This window comes from Procambarus clarkii, chromosome 1, assembly GCF_040958095.1.
Source record: "Procambarus clarkii isolate CNS0578487 chromosome 1, FALCON_Pclarkii_2.0, whole genome shotgun sequence".
In the NCBI taxonomy this organism is placed as follows: Eukaryota; Metazoa; Arthropoda; class Malacostraca; order Decapoda; family Cambaridae; genus Procambarus; species Procambarus clarkii.
The window spans coordinates 59,885,326-59,906,645 of NC_091150.1; the positions used below are offsets into that span (position 1 = coordinate 59,885,326).

The window sequence follows — 21,320 nt, forward strand, 5'->3', positions numbered from 1 at the left end:
CAGTCCATAGGGTCGCACAACGGCAGCTGGGAGGTCGTAGATTATCACATCTCCCACCCCAAAGGTGTGGGAGTCAGTGATCTCGTCGCCGATGGTCTTGATACAAGCCAGAGACATGGTGAGAGGGCGGCTGAGAGGAGCGTGTCGACAACTGTAGTATAGTGTTCCAGGAGCGGCGGTGGGCGACCTTTAAATACAGCTGTGACCCACCTGGGGGAAGAGGGATGAAGGGGTGGGGGGTAGAGATCACCTTATAAGCCCATAGACACTCCGCCCAGACTCAAAGGCTGTAATCATATCACGATGTTGGAAGGTTAATTTTTCCATCTGCCAAATCTCTGTCTGGATCTCCTGAGATGAATACTCCTCATACCTTTTCACCGTTTCTCCAAATGACATAAAAAACCGTTCTGGGGGAGCACTCAACACAAGACGGTCATAACAATCCCATAAGGCATATATCAATCTACTTTTGTGTTCGACAAACTTGTAGTAACGTTGAGTAGCAACCAAACGCTTCAATAGGGGAGATTTTTCTCCCTCCTCTACTGCCGCAGGGGGGGTAGAAGCTCTCTTCATGGTGGATACACAACTGAATATAATGTCGTTTAAGATGTGCTTCATATAGGTTTTTTTCAATATGGTTCCCAATGGGGCCTCCTATGGACACCCCTACCCCCTTTTAACTGTGATCTGGCGCGAGAATTACGTATAAAGGATGGGTCTACACCAGCCACCTTCAGTAAAATCCTTACATCTGCCTTGTCAGCCGTCCTAAATTGTCCTTTAGTAAAGGCTAAAGTTTTAATTATATCTAAAATATTTAAATTTTGCACAGGCTTTAATAAATTCCCGCGACTATCCCATACCACCTGTTGACTGTTTTGTTCAAACATGTTCAATAATGTTTTGACGTGGGGAATTTCCCCTATTTTAAAATACACATTTATTAAGTTGTCCAGACTTGGGTTTTGGGGTGTGGTGGTGGTGGCTTTGTGGCGAGTGGGCCCAGCAACAGCTACCCGCATCTCAGGCGGTAGAATGGAATGTATCCTTTTTTTTATTTGTTTTTTTAAAGGGCGACGGTCGCACCTGTCCCGCGTTTTTTGTTGAAAGAAGCCCGCGGCGGCGGGCACCTGCGCGGCGGGGGGGCGGGCAATATCTTTTAAAGGTTGTCTGACCAGTCCCCCCCGTCTGGTAGGGCTATAACGTTCAAAGGAGCTACCGTGGCAACACCGTCCACAAGTTGTTGTTGCTGGTGGGGGTGTGGGGGGAGTGTCCACTCTCCCCACACCAACATCACCACCGCTAGAGTCACAGCCAAGGTGCTTACAGCTACCACCAACATTATTAGCCGAATTGCCCCATTTGCTTTCGTTTTTTAAAGAGAAGGACTTATTTCCACTTCTACCACTGGTGGAAGAGGGTGGAGCTACCTCATTAAGAGGCGATGGAGTACTCTCGTTTTTATTAAATAAATATTTTTCAGCAACGAGTCGTGGTACTAGGCAATATTCTTTCACCATTTTTTTCTCTTCTTACGTAATTACTTTATTAGAGAGGAAATTAACGATACAGCCAAAGGTAACAGAGCTGCCAATATAGCGCCACCTCTCCTGGAGGTTAAAATGTTTTTCTTTTTGTACAATGGAGTTTTCTTACGTGCTACAGAACAAATGTCATTCTGATACCTCTGTAGTCCATTAATTATCTGAGGTTGAACTAAGATGTTTCGTTTCAGAAAATTGGCAAAAATTTCACAAATTGATTCAATTTCCTGTCGTTTTAAAGCCTTAATTAGTTTATTCCGCTTCTTGGGTGATAAATTATTTAACAAAAATAACAGTTGATGGTGTTTCTCTACGAGAGAGTCCTGATGAACTGTCATTTTTTTTTCAAAATTTGACGATGTCTTGAGCTTTAATCCAGCAATTGCTAGAATCTGGGTACCCTCTCCACTTGACGAAATATTCTCTGTGTCCTTTCGATGTCTTCCTAGACTGTAATATCGTTATGGGAAAATAGTCTGGAAGCGTTGTTGGAATCAATTCTTGCTCATAAAACATACCACTGATCGGCTCGTTGGTTAAATCTTTGATTTTATAGGTAGGGATTGGTTGTGTTCTATCGATATGAGACACTTGAAATATTTCTTCTGTATTTTGGGGCCAAAAGCCCTTGTGAAATATATTCCTTCGCTTTGCTAGTCGTACATACTGCCCAACCTGCAGTTGTGGACTGATGGAAGTTATGGGGTGGTCATTGTTTAAATACATGACCTTAAACTGTCTTCGTATATCTTCAATGTTTTGCAACTTATGGATGGCATGTGGAGTATTTTTTAGTATTCTGTGGAAAGTGTGGTTGTATACATTCACAACTTTTGGAAGGATGTGAATGTATTGTAATGAATTAGCCTGAGTCATATAATGATACAGTTTATGTTTTAAAGTTTTGATGGCTCGCTCCACTATACTAGATTTCATTTCCAAAAATACACTATATAACTTAATATTTTTCTTATTCAGATAATTTTGAACTGTCCTGTTGTAAAATTCTCTACCTCGGTCTGTGAATATTCGTCTTACCCCATGAAACTGAGAGGTTTCCTCTAAAATCTTCTTTAGAGCAGCTACCACATGCGTTGAATTTTTTGTTTTTAAAGTTTGAGTCTGCATTAGGCGAGAATAAACATCGACACATATCAAAATATATTTTACACCACTATTGTATTTTTGTAAACTACAAAAGTCTCCCAAATCACAGGCAATTATGGTGCGGGGTTTAGGAGCTAATATTTTTCGCCGAGGAAATCTAACTAAATTTCTTCTGTGTAATGTGTAAGATCGTTCCCCACGGAGAAATTCCCTCACATCTGCAATACTGATGCTGGTGTCTTTAAGTCTGGCAGCTTTATACAATTTTTGAATTGATCCTGTGAAACCACCCAGGGTAGAAATGTCATTATAGATGGAGGTAAGAATTGACCGTTTCTGCGTCGTTAAAGGCATTTTTTGTTTTGTTCACATATGATAAACAATTTCACACTGGTTGTCATTGACAATCCCCGTTCGTAGTTGTAATGTCTCAGGAACTGTCAGATCAACCAATAAATAGCCATACTCTCTCTGGGATATTGCCCGTCAGTATATTTCGACGAAATTATTAATAGTTTTCCGCCCATATAACTGACCACTTAAAATTTCAAGTTGGGTTATGTCTCTCTGCTTCATTAATATATAATGGGTACAATTCAGAGTTATTGTCCTAGCATATTTCCCCTGGGGAAACAAATTTTTACTAATTAGAATTCCAGAAATATTATCGTGTCTCCCTCGGGTGAAGATATTGGCTATAATTGGACTCTTCCAGGTATAAGTCATCAATTATATACAAAACTGACTCATTTGAAAAAGGATTCTTATACTCTAAAGGGTTAATCAGCCCTTGGGAGAGAGTAACCTTTTTTCGCAAAATGGGGTTGTTTGAAATAGGATGATCAGTATTATTTGCAGTTGACACTATAATTTTTGAGAATTTCCCGTGGGATTTAACACATAAATTTACCACCAGACTAGTTTTCCCAGAATTGCCAAATCCAGCTACAAATATTCTCGCTGGTTGATGAAAAATATTAAGTTGGTCGTCTGTGGCAGAAGTACACTCCTCCATATTTTCCTCATAAATGATCCAATTACCTGTGGGACAGCCACTTATATATATATATATATATATATATATATATATATATATATATATATATATATATATATATATATATATATATATATATATATATATATATATATATATGAGAGAGTGAGAGTGTGTGAGAGTGTGTGAGAGTGTGTGTGAGTGTGTGTGAGTGTGTGTGTGTGTGTGTGCGAGAGTGAGAGTGTGAGCATGTATTCACTCCCCAAGGAGCGCCACCCTCCTCAGGACAAAGACGGCCCTACCTGGTTTTTTTTGGGACTCCCATTGAGATGACCTCCAGACGAGAGAAAAAGAGTTCTCTATAGCAAGTCTAATCCTTCTCTTTCACACAGGAGCTGTGAGATGTTGCATGTATTGTGTATTCACTCTCCAAGGAGCGCCACCCTCCTCAGACCATAAACAGCCTACCTGGGTTTTTTGCTCAACTCCCATAGAGATGACTGCCAGACGAGAAAAAAAAAGTTCCCCATAGCAACCCTAACCCTTCTCTTTCACACGATTTAGGGAGGGCTGTGAGGTATTGTATGTGGCAACACCGCCCCCCACTTGATCATCAAATATAAGGACACCACACGCCCCTCCTTTGTCGTATTATACAGTTAGTGTTGAAACCTTCCACTCTCCATCCCCGTCTAGACTAACATGTAAGTAAATTAATATCTATTATCTATTTCATATTTGGGGGTATATATATATATATATATATATATATATATATATATATATATATATATATATATATATATATATATATATATATATATGTCGTACCTAGTAGCCAGAACTCACTTTTTGGCCTACTATGCATGGCCCGATTTGCCTAATAAGCCAAGTTTTCCTGAATTAATATATTTTTTCTAATTTTTTTCTTATGAAATGATAAAGCTACCCATTTCATTATGTATGAGGTCAATTTTTTTTTATTGGAGTTAAAATTAACGTAGATATATGACCGAACCTAACCAACCCTACCTAACCTAACCTAACCTATCTCTATAGGTTAGGTTTGGTTAGGTAACCGAAAAAGTTAGGTTAGGTTAGGTTAGGTAGGTTAGGTAGTCGAAAAACAATTAATTCATGAAAACTTGGCTTATTAGGCAAATCGGGCCTTGCATAGTAGGCTGAGAAGTGCGTTCTGGCTACTAGGTACGACATATATATATATATATATATATATATATATATATATATATATATATATACATATATATATATATATATATATATATATATATATGCGAACAAGCCTGAATGGTCCCCAGGACAATATGCAACTGAAAACTCACACCCCAGAATATATATATATATATATATATATACATATATATATATATATATATATATATATATATATATATATATATATATATATATATATATATATATATATATATATATATATATATATATGTCGTACCTAGTAGCCAGAACGCACTTCTCAGCCAACTATGCAAGGCCTATATATATATATATATATATATATATATATATATATATATATATATATATATATATATATTTATATAAGAGAGAGTAGGGGTGTTTTGAGAGAGGGAGAATATATATATATATATATATATATATATATATATATATATATATATATATATATATATACATATATATATATATATATATATATATATATATATATATGTATATATATATATATATATATATATATATATATATATATATATATATATATATATTCTCCCTCTCTCAAAACACCCCTACTCTCTCTTATATAAATATATATATATATATATACATATATATATATATATATATATATATATATATATATATATATATATATATATATATATATATATATATGTCGTACCTAGTAGCCAGAACGCACTTCTCAGCCTACTATGCAAGGCCCGATTTGCCTAATAAGCCAAGTTTTAATGAATTAATATTTTTTCGACTGCCTAACCTACCTAACCTAACCTAACCTAACTTTTTCGGCTACCTAACCTAACCTAACCTACAAAGATAGGTTAGGTTAGGTAGGGTTGGTTAGGTTCAGTCATATATCTACGTTAATTTTAACTCCAATAAAAAAAATTGACCTCATACATAATGAAATGGGTAGCTTTATCATTTTATAAGAAAAAAATTAGAGAAAATATATTAATTCAGGAAAACTTGGCTTATTAGGCAAATCGAGCCTTGCATAGTAGGCTGAGAAGTGCGTTCTGGCTACTAGGTACGACATACATATATATATATATATATATATATATATATATATATATATATATATATATATATACATATATATATATATATATATATATATATATATATATATATATATATATATATATATATATATATATATATATATATATAAGAGAAAGAAGGGTGTTTTGAGTGGGAGAGAATATATATTTATTTATTTTATATATTTTTTTTCCTAGTAGTGGGTGATAATGTCACTCCCAGGTGATATTTGTAACATTTGTGGTTGGAGCTCATCACCACAATTCGTGCATACAACTTATTGCTGCCTCCGCTGTGGGGAAGCTGTGTGTGTTCAATCTAGTGGAGTTCACAGGAGAACCTGCGGTGGAGGTAAGCCCTTATTTATTTATTTATTTATTCGTATTTATTTCAAATGAGAAATATTGAGATGGTTTCCCCTATCTTCATGGGGGTGTGTGGGGGCTGTGTGAGTGAGAGTGTGTATATGTTATTTCCTTGTTAGGAGGTAAACATCACCGCCCTACCGGAGAGAGTGGTTTTGTATGCCTCATATGCGGCAGCGTCACCTTGAAGCCTCACCCCACTTTCACCTGTAGCAGTTGTGGGGTCACTTTGTGTGAGCACTTGACCTCTGAACATCTTCAATCATGTCCCCAAGGTGTGTGAATAAACCCTCTCTCCAGTTTTATTATCTTAAGAAGCTTTCTTGAGGCGTTATGTAATGGGGTTTAGTAGGGTGTGTTGGGGTGTTGCTTTTTATTATTATTATTATTATTATTATTATTATTATTATTATTATTATTATTATTTTTTCCAGGGGTGCTTCAGAGGCAGGTAAAGACATCTCAGGGGCAGGTAGGAGAGGAACTTCACCCCAAAGCCCAACGTAACAATAGCCCCTTAGGTGGTGGTGGGGGTAGACAGCCCTTTGAAAATGGGGGGGGGGAGGAAGAGATGAGTGATGATGGTGATGGTGGTGGTGACATCCCTCAGGCAGGTCCTAGTGCTCTTAGACCCCATGACAACAATCGTGATAGTGATGGAAAGTCCTCAGAAGGGGAGGATGTTATAGACATCCCTCAATTAATAGGGTGGGGGCCCTGGGGGATCTCTTTACTAGAATGGAATATTCCATCCCCCCAGCCTTTGCCACAGATCCTGTAGGTCTCCTAAGCAACTTTAGAGAACTATTCTCTAACGAAATAGAGAATTACATGAATTCTCTGGCGGGTCATGGCAATTTTACTTCATCATTCAAAATCCTCCTTGAAGTGAAGGTTACACTTTTAAAACAACGTCTCACAGAAGATGATGACTATAGGGAACACTTCATAACAACACCTGCTAGGCTGGTAACTCTTGAGGAGGTGGGTGATCTTATTGATAGCTGGGTGGGTTATATGATTACACGTCTGGAGGATCTCCTTTCAGAAACAGAGGGGAGTGGTTTTATATTACTTAATGTTGATTTCCTCAAAATCGTTATCTGTAATGGTAGTGTAAGGTCAGTTTTGGGGGATTATGTCCCTTATCCCCCCTTTTTAAGGGGGCGACATGAGGTCTTCAACCCAAACCCCAATGGTAACAATGGAACATGCATTATTCAATGCATTGCCGCTTTTCGGTCGTCACAACAAGGATGGAAATGGAAACGTATAGGAAGACTTGTAGAGTCTCACTCTAGGGTTAGGAAAATGGTCAAATACGAGCAATTATCTTTCCCTCTCTCATGGGAGGATATCTCTAAATTGGAAAATAGGAATAAACTCTCCATTTTTTTATATTCAATTCACAAACATACAGACGGTGCCTATCACGTCTCTCTTTGTCGTCGAGGTAGCAGACAGTACTCAGACATAGTTCCATTATTATTATTGGGGGAGTCTCATGTAAGTCTTATTAAAGACTTAAATAAGTTTTTACGGAACTTTACCCGCAGCCACAGGCGAAAGACAGTCTTCTGTAGAAGCTGTCTTTCTGAATATCAAAATTCTAGTGAGCTGTCTCACCATTCTGTTTCCTGTGACATCACGCAGAAAATGATTTATCCCCAGGAGGGGGACACCCTTCATTTTAAAAATACAGGGAAAGGTTACCCCCCTTCCCATGTAGCTTATTTCGATTTCGAGAGTGTCCTAAGCACTGAGGATTGTCTAGGTTCTGTTACAGCCATACATAGGCCTATAGCATACAGCTATATAATTGTTGATAGGAACCACTCCGTCATTGATAAATTTACCTATTTTGGGGGGGACAGCGTCACTCATTTCATGGAGCGAGTTGCCACCAAATGGGAAATTATCAGATCCACCCTACCCAAATATGAAATAGACATGTCTCTTGAGGATATGGTTCATTTTAGGAGACAGACTCACTGTCAGTTTTGTGAGGAGGTATTTACACCCACCAATTTCAAGGTTCAACATCATGATCACCTTAGGAAAAAACTCAATTATATTGGAGCTCTATGTAATTACTGCAACCTCCGCCACAAGAATGCTCTAGAGAGTTTAGTCCTAATTGCCCACAATATGTCTTATGACATGGGCTTAATTTTGAGGGAGTTTGCCATGGGTTCAAATATTAAGAGCAATATCCTCATGAGGCAGGGGACTAAATATCTTAAGGTAGAAATAGGCAACCTTAAATTTCTTGATTCACTGGCTTTTATTACGGGCAGTCTTTCGTCCCTAGCAAAAACCCACATTGATTCAGGCAGCCCCTTAACATTCACACACTCAATGATAGAAGGTTTACCCGAAGAGAGTCACCACCTACTCTTAAAGGGTAAGTAGTTTTTCCCTTATGAATATGCCACAAAAATCAGCTGCTTTAATGATGCAACACCCCCCCAATTGAAATGTTTTACAGCTCCCTAAACAAATCAACCATCACTTTGGAAGAATATAGACATTCTAAATTTGTATGGGAGGCTACAGGATGTGAGTCATTAAAGGATTATCTCCTTATTTATTTAAGGTGTGATGTCGGTTTACTGGCTGACATTTTTACTCACCATAGGGTAATCCTAAATGATATATTTTCCTTAGAGATGACTCACTACTGTAGCCTTCCGGGTTACTCCTATGATTGCTTCTTGAAAAGTAGCAAAATATCGTTGGAGTTAAGTGCAGATGTGATGTTGCACAATCTCATATCACAAAACATACGAGGGGGTTTTACAACTGCAGTTAGGAGTTATGCCAGAGCTAACAACCGCTATGCCAACCCATCTTTTAACCCCCAGGAGGATAGATCTTCATTCTTACTATACTTAGACTTCAACTCCCTTTACGGGAGTTGTATGACTAAGAAATTACCCTATGGTGGTCTAAGAAGGTTGTCATCTGATGAGATGAACTCCTTCATTAGCGAAGGGAAGATAATGACAGAACAGCCATTCTCTTCTAACAAAGGGTACTGGCTATTAATTGACACCAAACACATAAGACCTGAAATAGCTAGACTAACAGACGATCTACCCCTTTGTTTACACCATAGGGGAATAAGTATGGAGGATATCTCACCATTTAGTAGGGGACTTCTGGAAACAAATAACATTACAAACCTCCCTAAAAAAAATATTAAGTTGGTAGGGGATCATCTCCCCAAGAAACATTATTTCATATCTCTACACCTCTTACAGTTATTTATTGAGATAGGTCTTGAAGTAGGGGCTATTCATGCCATTTATGAGTTCCGCCAGTCTGATTTTATGGCAGAATTTGTTAACACCAACGTTAACAATAGAAATGCTTCCACCAGTAACGATAGGAAAACACTTCAAATTACTGACGAACTGTGTTTTTGGTAAAACACTACTGAACCCAGCCCGTTATGCCATTGACACCAAACTAGTGACTTAAGCTAGGGTCTTTTTACGAGAGGTGAAGAATCCTCGCTTTAAACGTATGGTGCATTTAGGTGACAATAAATTATTGTCTGTCAGTTCCAGACCATTCATTAAAATTACTCATCCTAATTACATTGGGTTCCAGATTCTTGAGCTAGCAAAATACAGTTTGTACCATTTTTGGTACAGGGTACTTAAGAACCACTATTCAGATAGGGCAGCACTGATATACAGCGATACAGACAGTTTCATCTTCAGTTTAATGACTGAAGATGTCTTTAACGAGATGGGGAAAGAACCCCTTAGATCATGGATCGATACCAGTAACTTCCCTGAAACTCACCCCTTGTATGATCCTTCTAAAAAGGGTGTTTTAGGTCTTTTAAAGTCAGAGGTTTCAGATAGACACATCCTTGAAGTTGTAGCTCTCAAGCCCAAAATGTATAGTTTGCTGTTGCACATTAATTCAAATTCCATTACCGCTAAGGGTATCCCCCGCGCTGTGCAAAGATCTTTATCTCATAGACATTTTAAAGAAACCCTTCACAGTAATGGAGTAGTAAATACTTTCCAATACTACCAAATTAGGAATTTAGGAGGGCAAATGGTCACCACCCATAATACTAAGAGGGGTTTAAGTGCATTTGATGATAAACGCTATTACCTAAATAAATACAAAAGCCTAGGCTATGGTCATCCAGACATACCACCTGACCCCCACCCATCCACCTCAACCCAAGGGGTGACCGCTGGAAGTGAAAGTGATAACGTCATCGAGCCACAAGGGGAGGAAGAGCGACACCCTTCCAGTGAGAGTGAACGCTATGACGACAGTAGCCCCCTAGGAGAGGAAGAAGAACCACAACACCCCTTTCTCCCTCTGGATGATGACTCATCGTCATCATCACCCCAGGAGGGGGAGGAAGACCCCACAACAGACCTGTGGGCACGGAGGAGGGGTCTAGTTAGACAATATTATGGGGGGGAATTAGATTACGACTACGTTTAAGCCACTATGTACTTTTGTTATATATTGTATAAAACAAGTGTTATTTCTTTTCACCCACTTTTATTTTGAGTATATATATATCCTATATAGCTCCGGACATATATGCACATAGTCCTGGAGGGGCCATTCAGACTTGTTCGAATATATATATCCTTAATTAGTCCTATATAATGACGTAGTGTTTAAACGGAGATACCCAGTGTAAGTGAAATATGGCGGGGACTCACCGTAGACTACAATTTGAGGTGGGTCTATCTGTCACCCCGCCTCTGATTCCATTGTCTGATAAGTGGGCCTATCTGGCTCCCCGCCTCTGATTCCATTGTCTGATAAGTACCCCCCATTGTTTGTTAAGTGCCCCTATCTGGCTCAGAATATACTACTCATGTGGGTACTCAGTTTCCACCTGTGTCCCCTTGTTCGCGTCCCACCAGTGTTCAATAGTTTATCCTTGTTTACCCGGTCGATTCCCCTTAAGATTTTGTAGGTTGGGATCATGTTTCCCCTTACTCTTCTGTCTTCCAGTGTTGTAAGGTGCATTTCCCACAGCCTTTCCTCGTAACTCATGCCTCTCAGTTCTGGGACTAGTCTAGTGGCATACCTTTGGACTTTTTCCAGCTTCGTCTTGTGCTTGACAAGGTACGGGCTCAATGCTGGGGCTGCATACTCCAGGATTGGTCTTACATATGTGGTGTACAAGATTCTGAATGATTCCTTACACAGGTTCCTGAACGCTGTTCTGATGTTAGCCAGCCTCGCATATGCCGCAGACGTTATTCTTTTTATGTGGGCTTCAGGAGACAGGTTTGGTGTGATATCAACTCCTACATCTTTCTCTCTGTCTGTTTCATTAAGTACTTCATTTCCTATTCTGTATCCTGTGTCTGGCCTCCTGTTTCCACTGCCTAGTTTCATTACTTTGTATTTACTCGGGTTGAACTTCAACAGCCATTTGTTGGACCATTCACTCAGTCTGTCTTGGTCATCTTGTAGCCTCCTACTATCATCCTCAGTTTCAATCCTCCTCATAATTTTTGCATCATCGGCAAACATTGAGAGAAACGATTCTATACCCTCTGGGAGATCATTTACATATATCAGAAACAGTATAGGTCCAAGGACTGACCCCTGCGGGACTCCACTCGTAACGTCTCGCCAATCTGAGACCTCACCCTTCACACTGACTCGTTGTCTCCTGTTGCTTAGGTACTCCTTTATCCAAAAGAGTATCTTCCCTTTCACTCCTGCCTGCATCTCCAGCTTTTTCACTAGCCTCTTGTGTGGCACTGTATCAAAGGCTTTCTGACAATCCAAAAATATGCAGTCTGCCCACCCTTCTCTTTCTTGCCTTATTTTTGTTGCCTGGTCGTAGAATTCAAATAACCCTGTGAGGCAGGACCTGCCATCCCTGAACCCATGTTGATGCTGTGTTACAAAGTTCTTTCGCTCCAGTTGCTCCACTAGGTTTCTTCACACAATCTTCTCCATCAGCTTGCATGGTATGCAGGTTAGGGACACTGGCCTGTAATTCAGTGCCTCCTGTCTATCCCCTTTCTTGTATATCAGGACAACATTAGCTACTTTCCAAATTTCTGGCAGTTCCCCTGTTGCGAGTGATTTGTTATACAGTACGGAGAGTGGTAGGCACAGTTCGTTTACTCCTTCCTTTAGTATACAAGGGGAGATTCCATCTGGGCCTATAGCCTTTGTCACATCCAACTCTAGTAAACACTTCCTTACATCCCCGCTGGTAATCTCAAACTCTTCCAGTGGTTCCTGGTTAGCTATTCCCTCACTTATCTCTGGAATTTCTCCTTGCTCTAAGGTGAAGACCTCCTGGAATTTCTTATTTAGTTCCTCACACACTTCCTTGTCATTTGTAGTGAATCCTTCTGCCCCTATCCTTAATTTCATAACCTGTTCCTTTACTGTTGTTTTTCTCCTAATGTGGCTATGCAACAATTTAGGCTGAGTCTTTGCATTGCTTGTGATGTCATTTTCGTATTGTCTTTCTGCCTCTCTTCTCATCCTGACATATTCATTCCTGGCATTCTGGTATCTTTCTCTGCTCTCCAGTGTCCTGTTATTCCTATAGTTTCTCCATGCCCTTTTACTTTGCTGCTTAGCTAGCCTACATCTCTGATTAAACCATGGGTTTCTCATCTTCATTTCACTGTTTTCCTTTTGGACTGGGACAAACTTGTTTGCTGCGTCCTTGCACTTCTGCGTTATGTAGTCCATCGTATCTTGGGCCGTCTTTTCCCTGAGCTCTGTTTCACATGCTATTTCTGTTAGGAATTTTCTTATCTCCTCATAGTTTCCCTTTCGGTATGCTAACCTTTTGGGTTTCGTATCCCTCCTCGAGTTCAATAACCCTTCTTCAATCAGGTTTTCAAACACCAGTACACTGTGGTCGCTCATTCCTACTGGGCCCTCAAAACCGATTTCTCTTGTGTCGGAGTCGTTCAGAGTGAAGACCAGGTCGAGTCTCACTGGTTCGCCATTTCCTCTCATCCTTGTGGGTTCTCTGACATGCTGGGTTAAAAAGTTTTTAGTCATCACCTCCAGTAGTTTGGCTCTTCACATATCCTGGCCTCCATGCGGTTCCTTGTTCTCCCAGTCAATCCTTCCATGATTGAAGTCCTCAATGATGAGCAGGTGGGATCTATTTTACAGGCAGCAGAGGCTGCCCTCTCAATTATAGTGTTAACTGCCATGTAGTTGTTTTCGTACTCTTGACTGGGTCTTCTGTCATTTGAAGGAGGGTTATATATTACTGCTACTACTATTCTTGGTCCTCCCATTGTCATGGTGCCTGCTATGTAATCTCTGAAACCCTCACAACCCGGGATAGCCATCTCCTTAAAACACCATTCCTTTCTCATGAGTAGGGCCACTCCGCCTCCTCCCCTACATTCCCTCTCTTTCCTTATTTCTGTGTACTCCTGGGGAAACACGGCATTCATTATGATTCCAAAGAGTTTTGTTTCAGTGAGTCCGATTACATCTGGGTTCACTTCTTGTGCTCTTTCCCTTAGTTCACTTGCCTTGCTTGTGATCCCATCTGTGTTCGAGTACATTACCCTGAAACTAACTCTCTTCTGCTTCTCCTCTGGGGGAGGGGACCTGTGGGATCTGGGGTGAGCGGGAGCTGGGAGGATCTGGTACGGGGAGACTAGTGGAGGAGGAAGGGCTTGGGGGGGGAGGGGGTTGGGTAGGGGGTTGGGGGGTGAGAAGGGGAGGGGGGAGCATGGGGGGAGGAGAGGCTTGGAGGGATGGGGCAGAAGGGGGGGTTTGGGGGGCAGTAAAGGGGGGAGGGCTTGGGGGGCATGAGGGGAAAGGGAAGGCTGAGGTGGGTGAGGAAGAGGTGGGGGGTTTAGGGGAGTGGTGGAGAGGGGAAGGCTTAGGTGGGGTGAGGGAGAGTGGGGGGCTTAGGGGGGCAGGGGAGAATGGGGGGCTTGGGGGTGGGAGAGACGGGAGGGCATGTGGGAGAAGTTAGGGCTTGGGGTAAGGGGTAGAAGGGAGGTCCTGGGGGAGGGGTGAGTGGGAGGAGGGGGGGTGAGTGGGAGGAAGGGGGAGGGTGGGGGGAGGGTCTCTTAGGTGGGTACTCAGTGGGGGCTGACAGGGGTTGGGGCAGGTAGGGTGTCTGTTGGGTAGAATGTGGGGGTGGTGCCCCACTCCCTGTGGCTATTGCACTGTTTGAGGAGGGTTCCCCATTCCCCTCTGGGATTGTAGGAATTGGGGTTGTGGCTGCCTGATTCGTTTCTCTCTCCCTGTGCTCCTTCCTCGCGTCTGCTGCCTGCTTTCTCTCTTCCCTTGTCATATCCCTCTGCCGGAATACTTTTTGGAACTTCTGTACATTTGATAGACCGCTCTTCCTTGCTAACAGTTCCTCTTTCGTGATTTCGCTCATGAATACCACCTTTATCATTCGGTCTCTGTCCTTGTTGTACTTTCCAAGCCTGAAAACCTTTTCAACATTTTGTTCAGTTACCTCCACACTTACCTCTTAAAGGATCTCGGTAACTATATTTTTGTCCTTGTCTCTCCGCTCCTTTGGGCTGGTCCCTGTTTGCTCTTTAATGCCTGCTACTACTACTGCTCTTTTTCTCTCTATCAGCTGGCTAGTACGTCTAGCTGCTTCCTGAGAGGAAGCCACTTCCATGGCAACTTTCGTAACTACAGACCATGCTTCAGGGTTCTTTTTAAGCATTTCAGCAAATGAGAGCTGAGGTATGGAGGTCCCCTCCACAGTAGCATTCCTATCTCCCTGAGGCACGGTTTGTGTCTGGAATTGCGGAGGAGTCTCCTTCAGGCATCTTATCTCCTTCTTTGCTGCCCTTAGTTCATCCTGCAGGTTGGCTACTGTCTCCCTCATTACCCTCAGTCTTTCACTGAAATTCATCCCACATTTGCTGGAATTCTCCCTTCATCCAGGCTTCCTGTTCCACCCCATCCACTGAGTTTGTTCCAACCGTGATTGTCATCCTGCGTTTGTCACCCCGAGTTCGTGTCCCTTCCATGTTTTCCCTATGAGAGAGAGAGAGAGAGAGAGAGAGAGAGAGAGAGAGAGAGAGAGAGAGAGAGAGAGAGAGAGAGAGAGAGAGAGAGAGAGAGAGAGAGAGATGTAGGGGAGAGATATAGTGGGAGAGGGATAGAGAGAGAGAGAGAGAGAGAGAGAGAGAGAGAGAGAGAGAGAGAGAGAGAGAGAGAGAGAGAGAGAGAGAGAGAGAGAGAGAGAGAATGAGAGAGAGAGAGAATGAGAGAGAGAGAGAGAGAGAGAGAGAGAGAGAGAGAGAGAGAGAGAGAGAGAGAGAGAGAGAGAGAGAGAGAGAGAGAGAGAGAGAGAGAGAGAGAGAATGAGAGAAAGGAGAGAAAAAGAAGGGGGGAGAGAGAGAGAGAGAGAGAGAGAGAGAGAGAGAGAGAGAGAGAGAGAGAGAGAGAGAGAGAGAGAGAGAGAGAGAGAGAGAGGTGTGTCTGAGTGTGTATGGGGGGGGGGAAGGTGGGAGAGAGGGAGGGGATGGTGAGGGTGTGTGGTGTGGATTAGAGTGGGATGGTTATGGGAGGGTGTAGACCTTATGGTTAGGAGGCTTGTGTATACTGTTGGTGCTATGGTGGGAGGGGGTGGGGGTGAGAGAAGTGTGGGGGGTAGTTGTCTCGGTGTAGGGCGTAGTGTTTTTTTCACACTTAGGTGTCACAAACTAGGTCCCACATGAGCCGCACATTTCCCTTGAGATTCGTTTCCGTTTGTTAACTTATATCCAAGACTAACTATTAAAAAGCAATAACACTGTACACCGATTGACTGACTGACTTTGTGAGAGGCCTTACCTTACCGCCAATTCAAAACATCCCACAGCACAAACAGGTGTTAAGTACTGTTGACAGTGGTGTGTAGGCCTGCTGTCTCCATCCACGCCGCTGCCAGGCGTAGGTCCCTCCAACTTGTTGCTATATATCACCAGTACTCTGCTTCTTGTTCCTCTTAACACCGATATAGTTCAATGCCACACGTTTAGAATCACTTCTTCACTATCCTATTCACTATTTGTTATGATCATCACTAACACATCTAGTTGTGTACACTCTGACCATGAAGTGGCCCACGTGCTTGTCCTGGCACAGATGTCGTACCCTTGATCTTGCCTAATATGCACTATCGGACACAATCCATAAGTTTTCTAGTTTGAAATTGGTGTGTTGCACTTTGTATTATCACTGAACACAGAATTCCCCGTGTATCCCTCTGATGTCCCGAGATATAAAGTTTATTGACGAGGGCGGCGCAACGTGACCACCTCCCTTGACCCTCAAGAAACGAGTGTGTGTGTGTGTACTCACCTAGTTGTACTCACCTAGTTGTGCTTGCGGGGGCTGAGCTCTAGCTTTTTGGTCCCGCCTCTCAACCGTCAATCAACAGGTGTACAGGTTCCTGAGCCTATTGGGCTCTATCATATCTACACTTGAAACTGTGTATGGAGTCAGCCTCCACCACATTACTTCCTAATGCATTCCATTTGTCAACCACTCTGACACTAAAAAAGTTCTTTCTAATATCTCTGTGGCTCATTTGGGCACTCAGTTTCCACATTTGTCCCTTAGTGCGTGTGCCCCTTGTGTTAAATAGCCTGTCTTTATCAACCCTGTCGATTCCCTTGAGAATCTTGAATGTGGTGATCATGTCCCCCCAACTCTTCTGTCTTCCAACGAAGTGAGGTTCAATTCCCGTAGTCTCTCCTCGTAGCTTATACCTCTCAGCTCAGGCACTAGTCTGGTGGCAAACCTTTGAACCTTTTCCAGTTTAGTCTTATGCTTGACTAGATATGGACTCCATGCTGGAGCCGCATGCTCCAGGATTGGTCTGACATATGTGGTATATAATGTTCTGAAAGATTCCTTACACATGATGGACTATGTCACCCAAAAATATCAGGAGGCTGTAAGCAGGTTTGTCCCAGCCCGAAAGGGAAAAACAGAGAAGCAAAGGAAGAATCCGTGGTTTAATAGGGAATGTATGAAAGCAAAGGAGCTGAACAAAAGGGCATGGAGGAACTTCCGTAATAACAGAACACCAGAAAGCAGAGAGAGATACCAGAGAACCAGGAACGAGTATGTTAGTGTGAGAAGAGCAGCTGAGAAAAGGTATGAAAGTGATATAGCTAATAAAGCCAAGACCGAACCAAAGCTACTACACAGTCACATCAGGAGGAAGACAACAGTGAAGGAACAGGTGATGAAACTTAGGGTGGGCGAGGACAGGTACACAGAGAATGAAAAAGAGGTGTGTGAAGAACTCAACAAAAAGGTCCAGGAGATCTTTACAATAGAACAGGGGGAAGTTACGGCGCTAGGAGAGGTGGCAGCAAACCAGGTGACCTTGGAAAGGTTCGAAATTACAAAAGATGAGGTCAAGAAGCACCTATTGGAGCTGGATGTGAGAAAAGTTGTTGGGCCGGATGGAATCTCACCATGGGTATTGAAAGAGTGTGCAGGAGCACTTTGCTTGCCACTCTCCATAGTGTATAGTAGATCACTGGAAACGGGAGACTTACCAGAAATATGGAAGACTGCTAATGTAGTACCAATATTTAAAAAGGGTGACAGACAAGAGGCACTGAACTACAGGCCAGTGTCCTTAACGGGTATACCATGCAAGGTGATGAAGAAGATTGTGAGAAAAACCTAGTAACACATCTGGAGAGAAGAGACTTCGTTACAATTCATCAACATGGGTTCAGGGAGGGTAAATCTTGCCTTACAGGATTGATAGAATTCTACAATCAGGTGACAAAGATTAAGCAAGAAAGAGAAGGATGGGTGGACTGCAATTTTTTGGACTGTCGGAAAGCCTTTGACACAGTTCCCCATAAAAGACTGATGCTTAAGCTAGAGAAACAGGCAGGAGTAACTGGTAGGACGCTCCATTGGATAAGGGAGTACCTAAGCAATAGGAAGCAGAGAGTTACAGTGAGGGGTGAGACCTCATACTGGCGTGAAGTCACCAGTGGAGTCCCACAGGGCTCTGTGCTTGGACCTATCCTGTTTCTGATATACGTAAATGATCTCCCAGAGGGTATAGACTCATTCCTCTCAATGTTTGCTGACGACGCCAAAATTATGAGAAGGATTAAGACAGAGGAGGACAGCTTGAGGCTTCAAGAAGACCTGGACAAGCTGCAGGAATGGTCGAACAAATGGATGTTAGAGTTTAACCCAAGCAAATGTAATGTAATGAAGATTGGGGTAGGAAGCAGGAGACCAGATACAAGGTATCACTTGGGAGATGAAATACTTCAAGAGTCAGAGAGAGAGAAAGACCTGGGGGTTGATATCACGCCAGACCTGTCCCCTGAAGCTCATATCAAGAGAATAACATCAGCAGCATATGCCAGGTTGGCTAACATAAGAACGGCCTTTAGAAACTTGTGTAAGGAATCTCTCAGAACATTATATACCACATATGTCAGACCAGTCCTGGAGTATGCGGCACCAGCATGGAGTCCATATCTAGTCAAGCATAAGACTAAACTGGAAAAGGTTCAAAGGATTGCCACCAGACTAGTACCCGAGCTGAGAGGTATGAGCTACGAGGAGAGACTACGGGAATTGAACCTCACACACACACACACTGTGTGTGTGTGTGTGTGTGTGTGTGTGTGTGTGTGTGTGTGTGTGTGTGTGTGTGTGTGTGTGTGTGTTGGATTCGATGTCGTCGTAGTTTGTGTTTGTATGTGTAGTTATATTGGTTGTCGTTGTTGTTTGATTGTGGGTTGTATTAGTTGTCGTCGTTGTTTGTGTGTGGTTGTATTGTATAGTCTTTGTTTGAGTGTGTGGTTGTAGTGGTTGACGTCGTTGTTTGTGTGTTTGTACGTGATTGTATTGGTTGTCGACGTTGAGTGTGTGAGGTTGTATTGGTTGTCGACGTTGAGTGTGTGTGGTTGTATTGGTTGTCGACGTTGAGTGTGTGTGGTTGTATTGGTTGTCGACGTTGAGTGTGTGTGGTTGTATTGGTTGTCGACGTTGAGTGTGTGTGGTTGTATTGGTTGTCGACGTTGAGTGTGTGTGGTTGTATTGGTTGTCGACGTTGTGTGTGTGTGGTTGTATTGGTTGTCGACGTTGTGTGTGTGGTTGTATTGGTTGTCGACGTTGAGTGTGTGTGGTTGTATTGGTTGTCGACGTTGAGTGTGTGTGGTTGTATTGGTTGTCGACGTTGTGTGTGTGTGGTTGTATTGGTTGTCGACGTTGTGTGTGTGTGGTTGTATTGGTTGTCGACGTTGAGTGTGTGTGGTTGTATTGGTTGTCGAAGTTGTTCCATTGTATGTTAACCAGAAATTGTTCCGTTATGAGTATTTCTGATATTTTTCAAAACATATCAACAATTTAATCAATATCATCATAAAAATAAATATTTTTGTTGGAAATATTGTTTTATTGGGAACACAAATGTCAACATTCATCACTCTAAAGATCAAGTTAATCATTAAAACCAATTGCAACATGGGAATATTTTTTTAGGCTCGTTAATTAGAGTCAATTTTTTGGGCGATCAGTATAAATTTACTTTCCAATTTCCAATGTAAAATACACGGGTGTTTGTGGAGCCAGACTCGCTACGTTAACATATATATTGATTACGATGTGCAGCACCTGGCTTGGTCGCTTTATTATTCTATGAGACATCACACAGTATATATATATATATATATATATATATATATATATATATATATATATATATATATATATATATATATATATATATATATATATATATGTGTGTGTGTGTGTGTGTGTGTGTGTGTATCACGAAAATAAACACATGATTAAAAATATATATATATATATATATATATATATATATATATATATATATATATATATATATATATATATATATATATATATAATATAAATATATATAAAATATATATATATATATATATATATATATATATATATATATATATATATATAAGTCAGAAAATCCGACACCATTTAATAATATCATACAGGCAGATAATATTGCTGTGTTGTATAAACAAGTTAACCCATAGAAAATGTAACTTGTAGTGGAATTTCCGTCTATAGAAAACGGGATATCATTACCACATACTATTTTAAATGCACCACCTATTATGGTGGGAATTATTCTTAAATACATTAGTCTTTGGACTTTACCATCATAAAAACATCTCATATAAATTAACTTAATTATCAGAATTAAAATAGAGTAAAAGTGACCCTTCTATCACTTACTGTCATCTGGACAATGTAGGCCAGTAGCGTCAGTTGTGAGGGAGTGGTCAGCCATTGTTATTGTTGTTAAGACCACAGAGTCGTGGAGCAAATTCGGCTCCTATAAATTCTCTTGGACGAAGTGTTATGGAAGATCAGAGTAGTGATCTGCCATCATCAACACGCTGTCATCAATCTCAAGGGAAGTGTCTTTCCAAAACCCGTTTATCTAATCTTTTTTGGCCATTAATGTCAGTAGATAGGGCGTACCGGTTAGAACACGAATGATCGACTCAAACAAGGTAATTAAGCCTAGGTCTTCATGGTTCCTTGTACAATGTTTTCTCTGATATAGCTGTCATATATTAGGATTCTGGCTTTACAGCTAGCGCCCTTTTGACAGGTCAAGACGAGGAAGCATGCTTTGTGTACCAGTTACTGGGTGATGGAAGCTACCTCAAAGAGGATAATTTGGTGTCTACATCCTGGTTATACCTGGTTGACTAAGGCCTGCTGTACAATAAGATAAGGAACCTCTTCAATGTACACTAATGTGTAGTTAATACTGTAGTTTGATTGGCTGCATATATATAAATTTAATATAAACCCCCCCTAATGTGTAGAGGATCGATTTGTGAGATTATTGCAGAAATACAGTCCACTTATCATCATACAAATTGCTATTGAAGTATATAAATTAACGTAAATATAAATTCTATATAAATTCATATAAATTAAATAAATATAAATCTCACAGGTCGGTTCCCACAATATATATATATATATATATATATA

At 41.0% G+C, this 21,320-nt stretch overlaps 1 protein-coding gene across 1 annotated transcript in view; it reads left to right on the forward strand.

The window, feature by feature from the left end:
• The first annotated feature begins 303 nt into the window (after positions 1-303).
• Positions 304-21,320, forward strand: part of LOC138363643 (cytadherence high molecular weight protein 3-like) — a 24,101-nt gene continuing 3,084 nt past the window's right edge. Inside the window, exon 1 of the mRNA XM_069323015.1 lies at positions 304-313. Within this exon, the coding sequence (XP_069179116.1) occupies positions 304-313 (10 nt within the window). The remainder of the gene's footprint in view (positions 314-21,320) is intronic.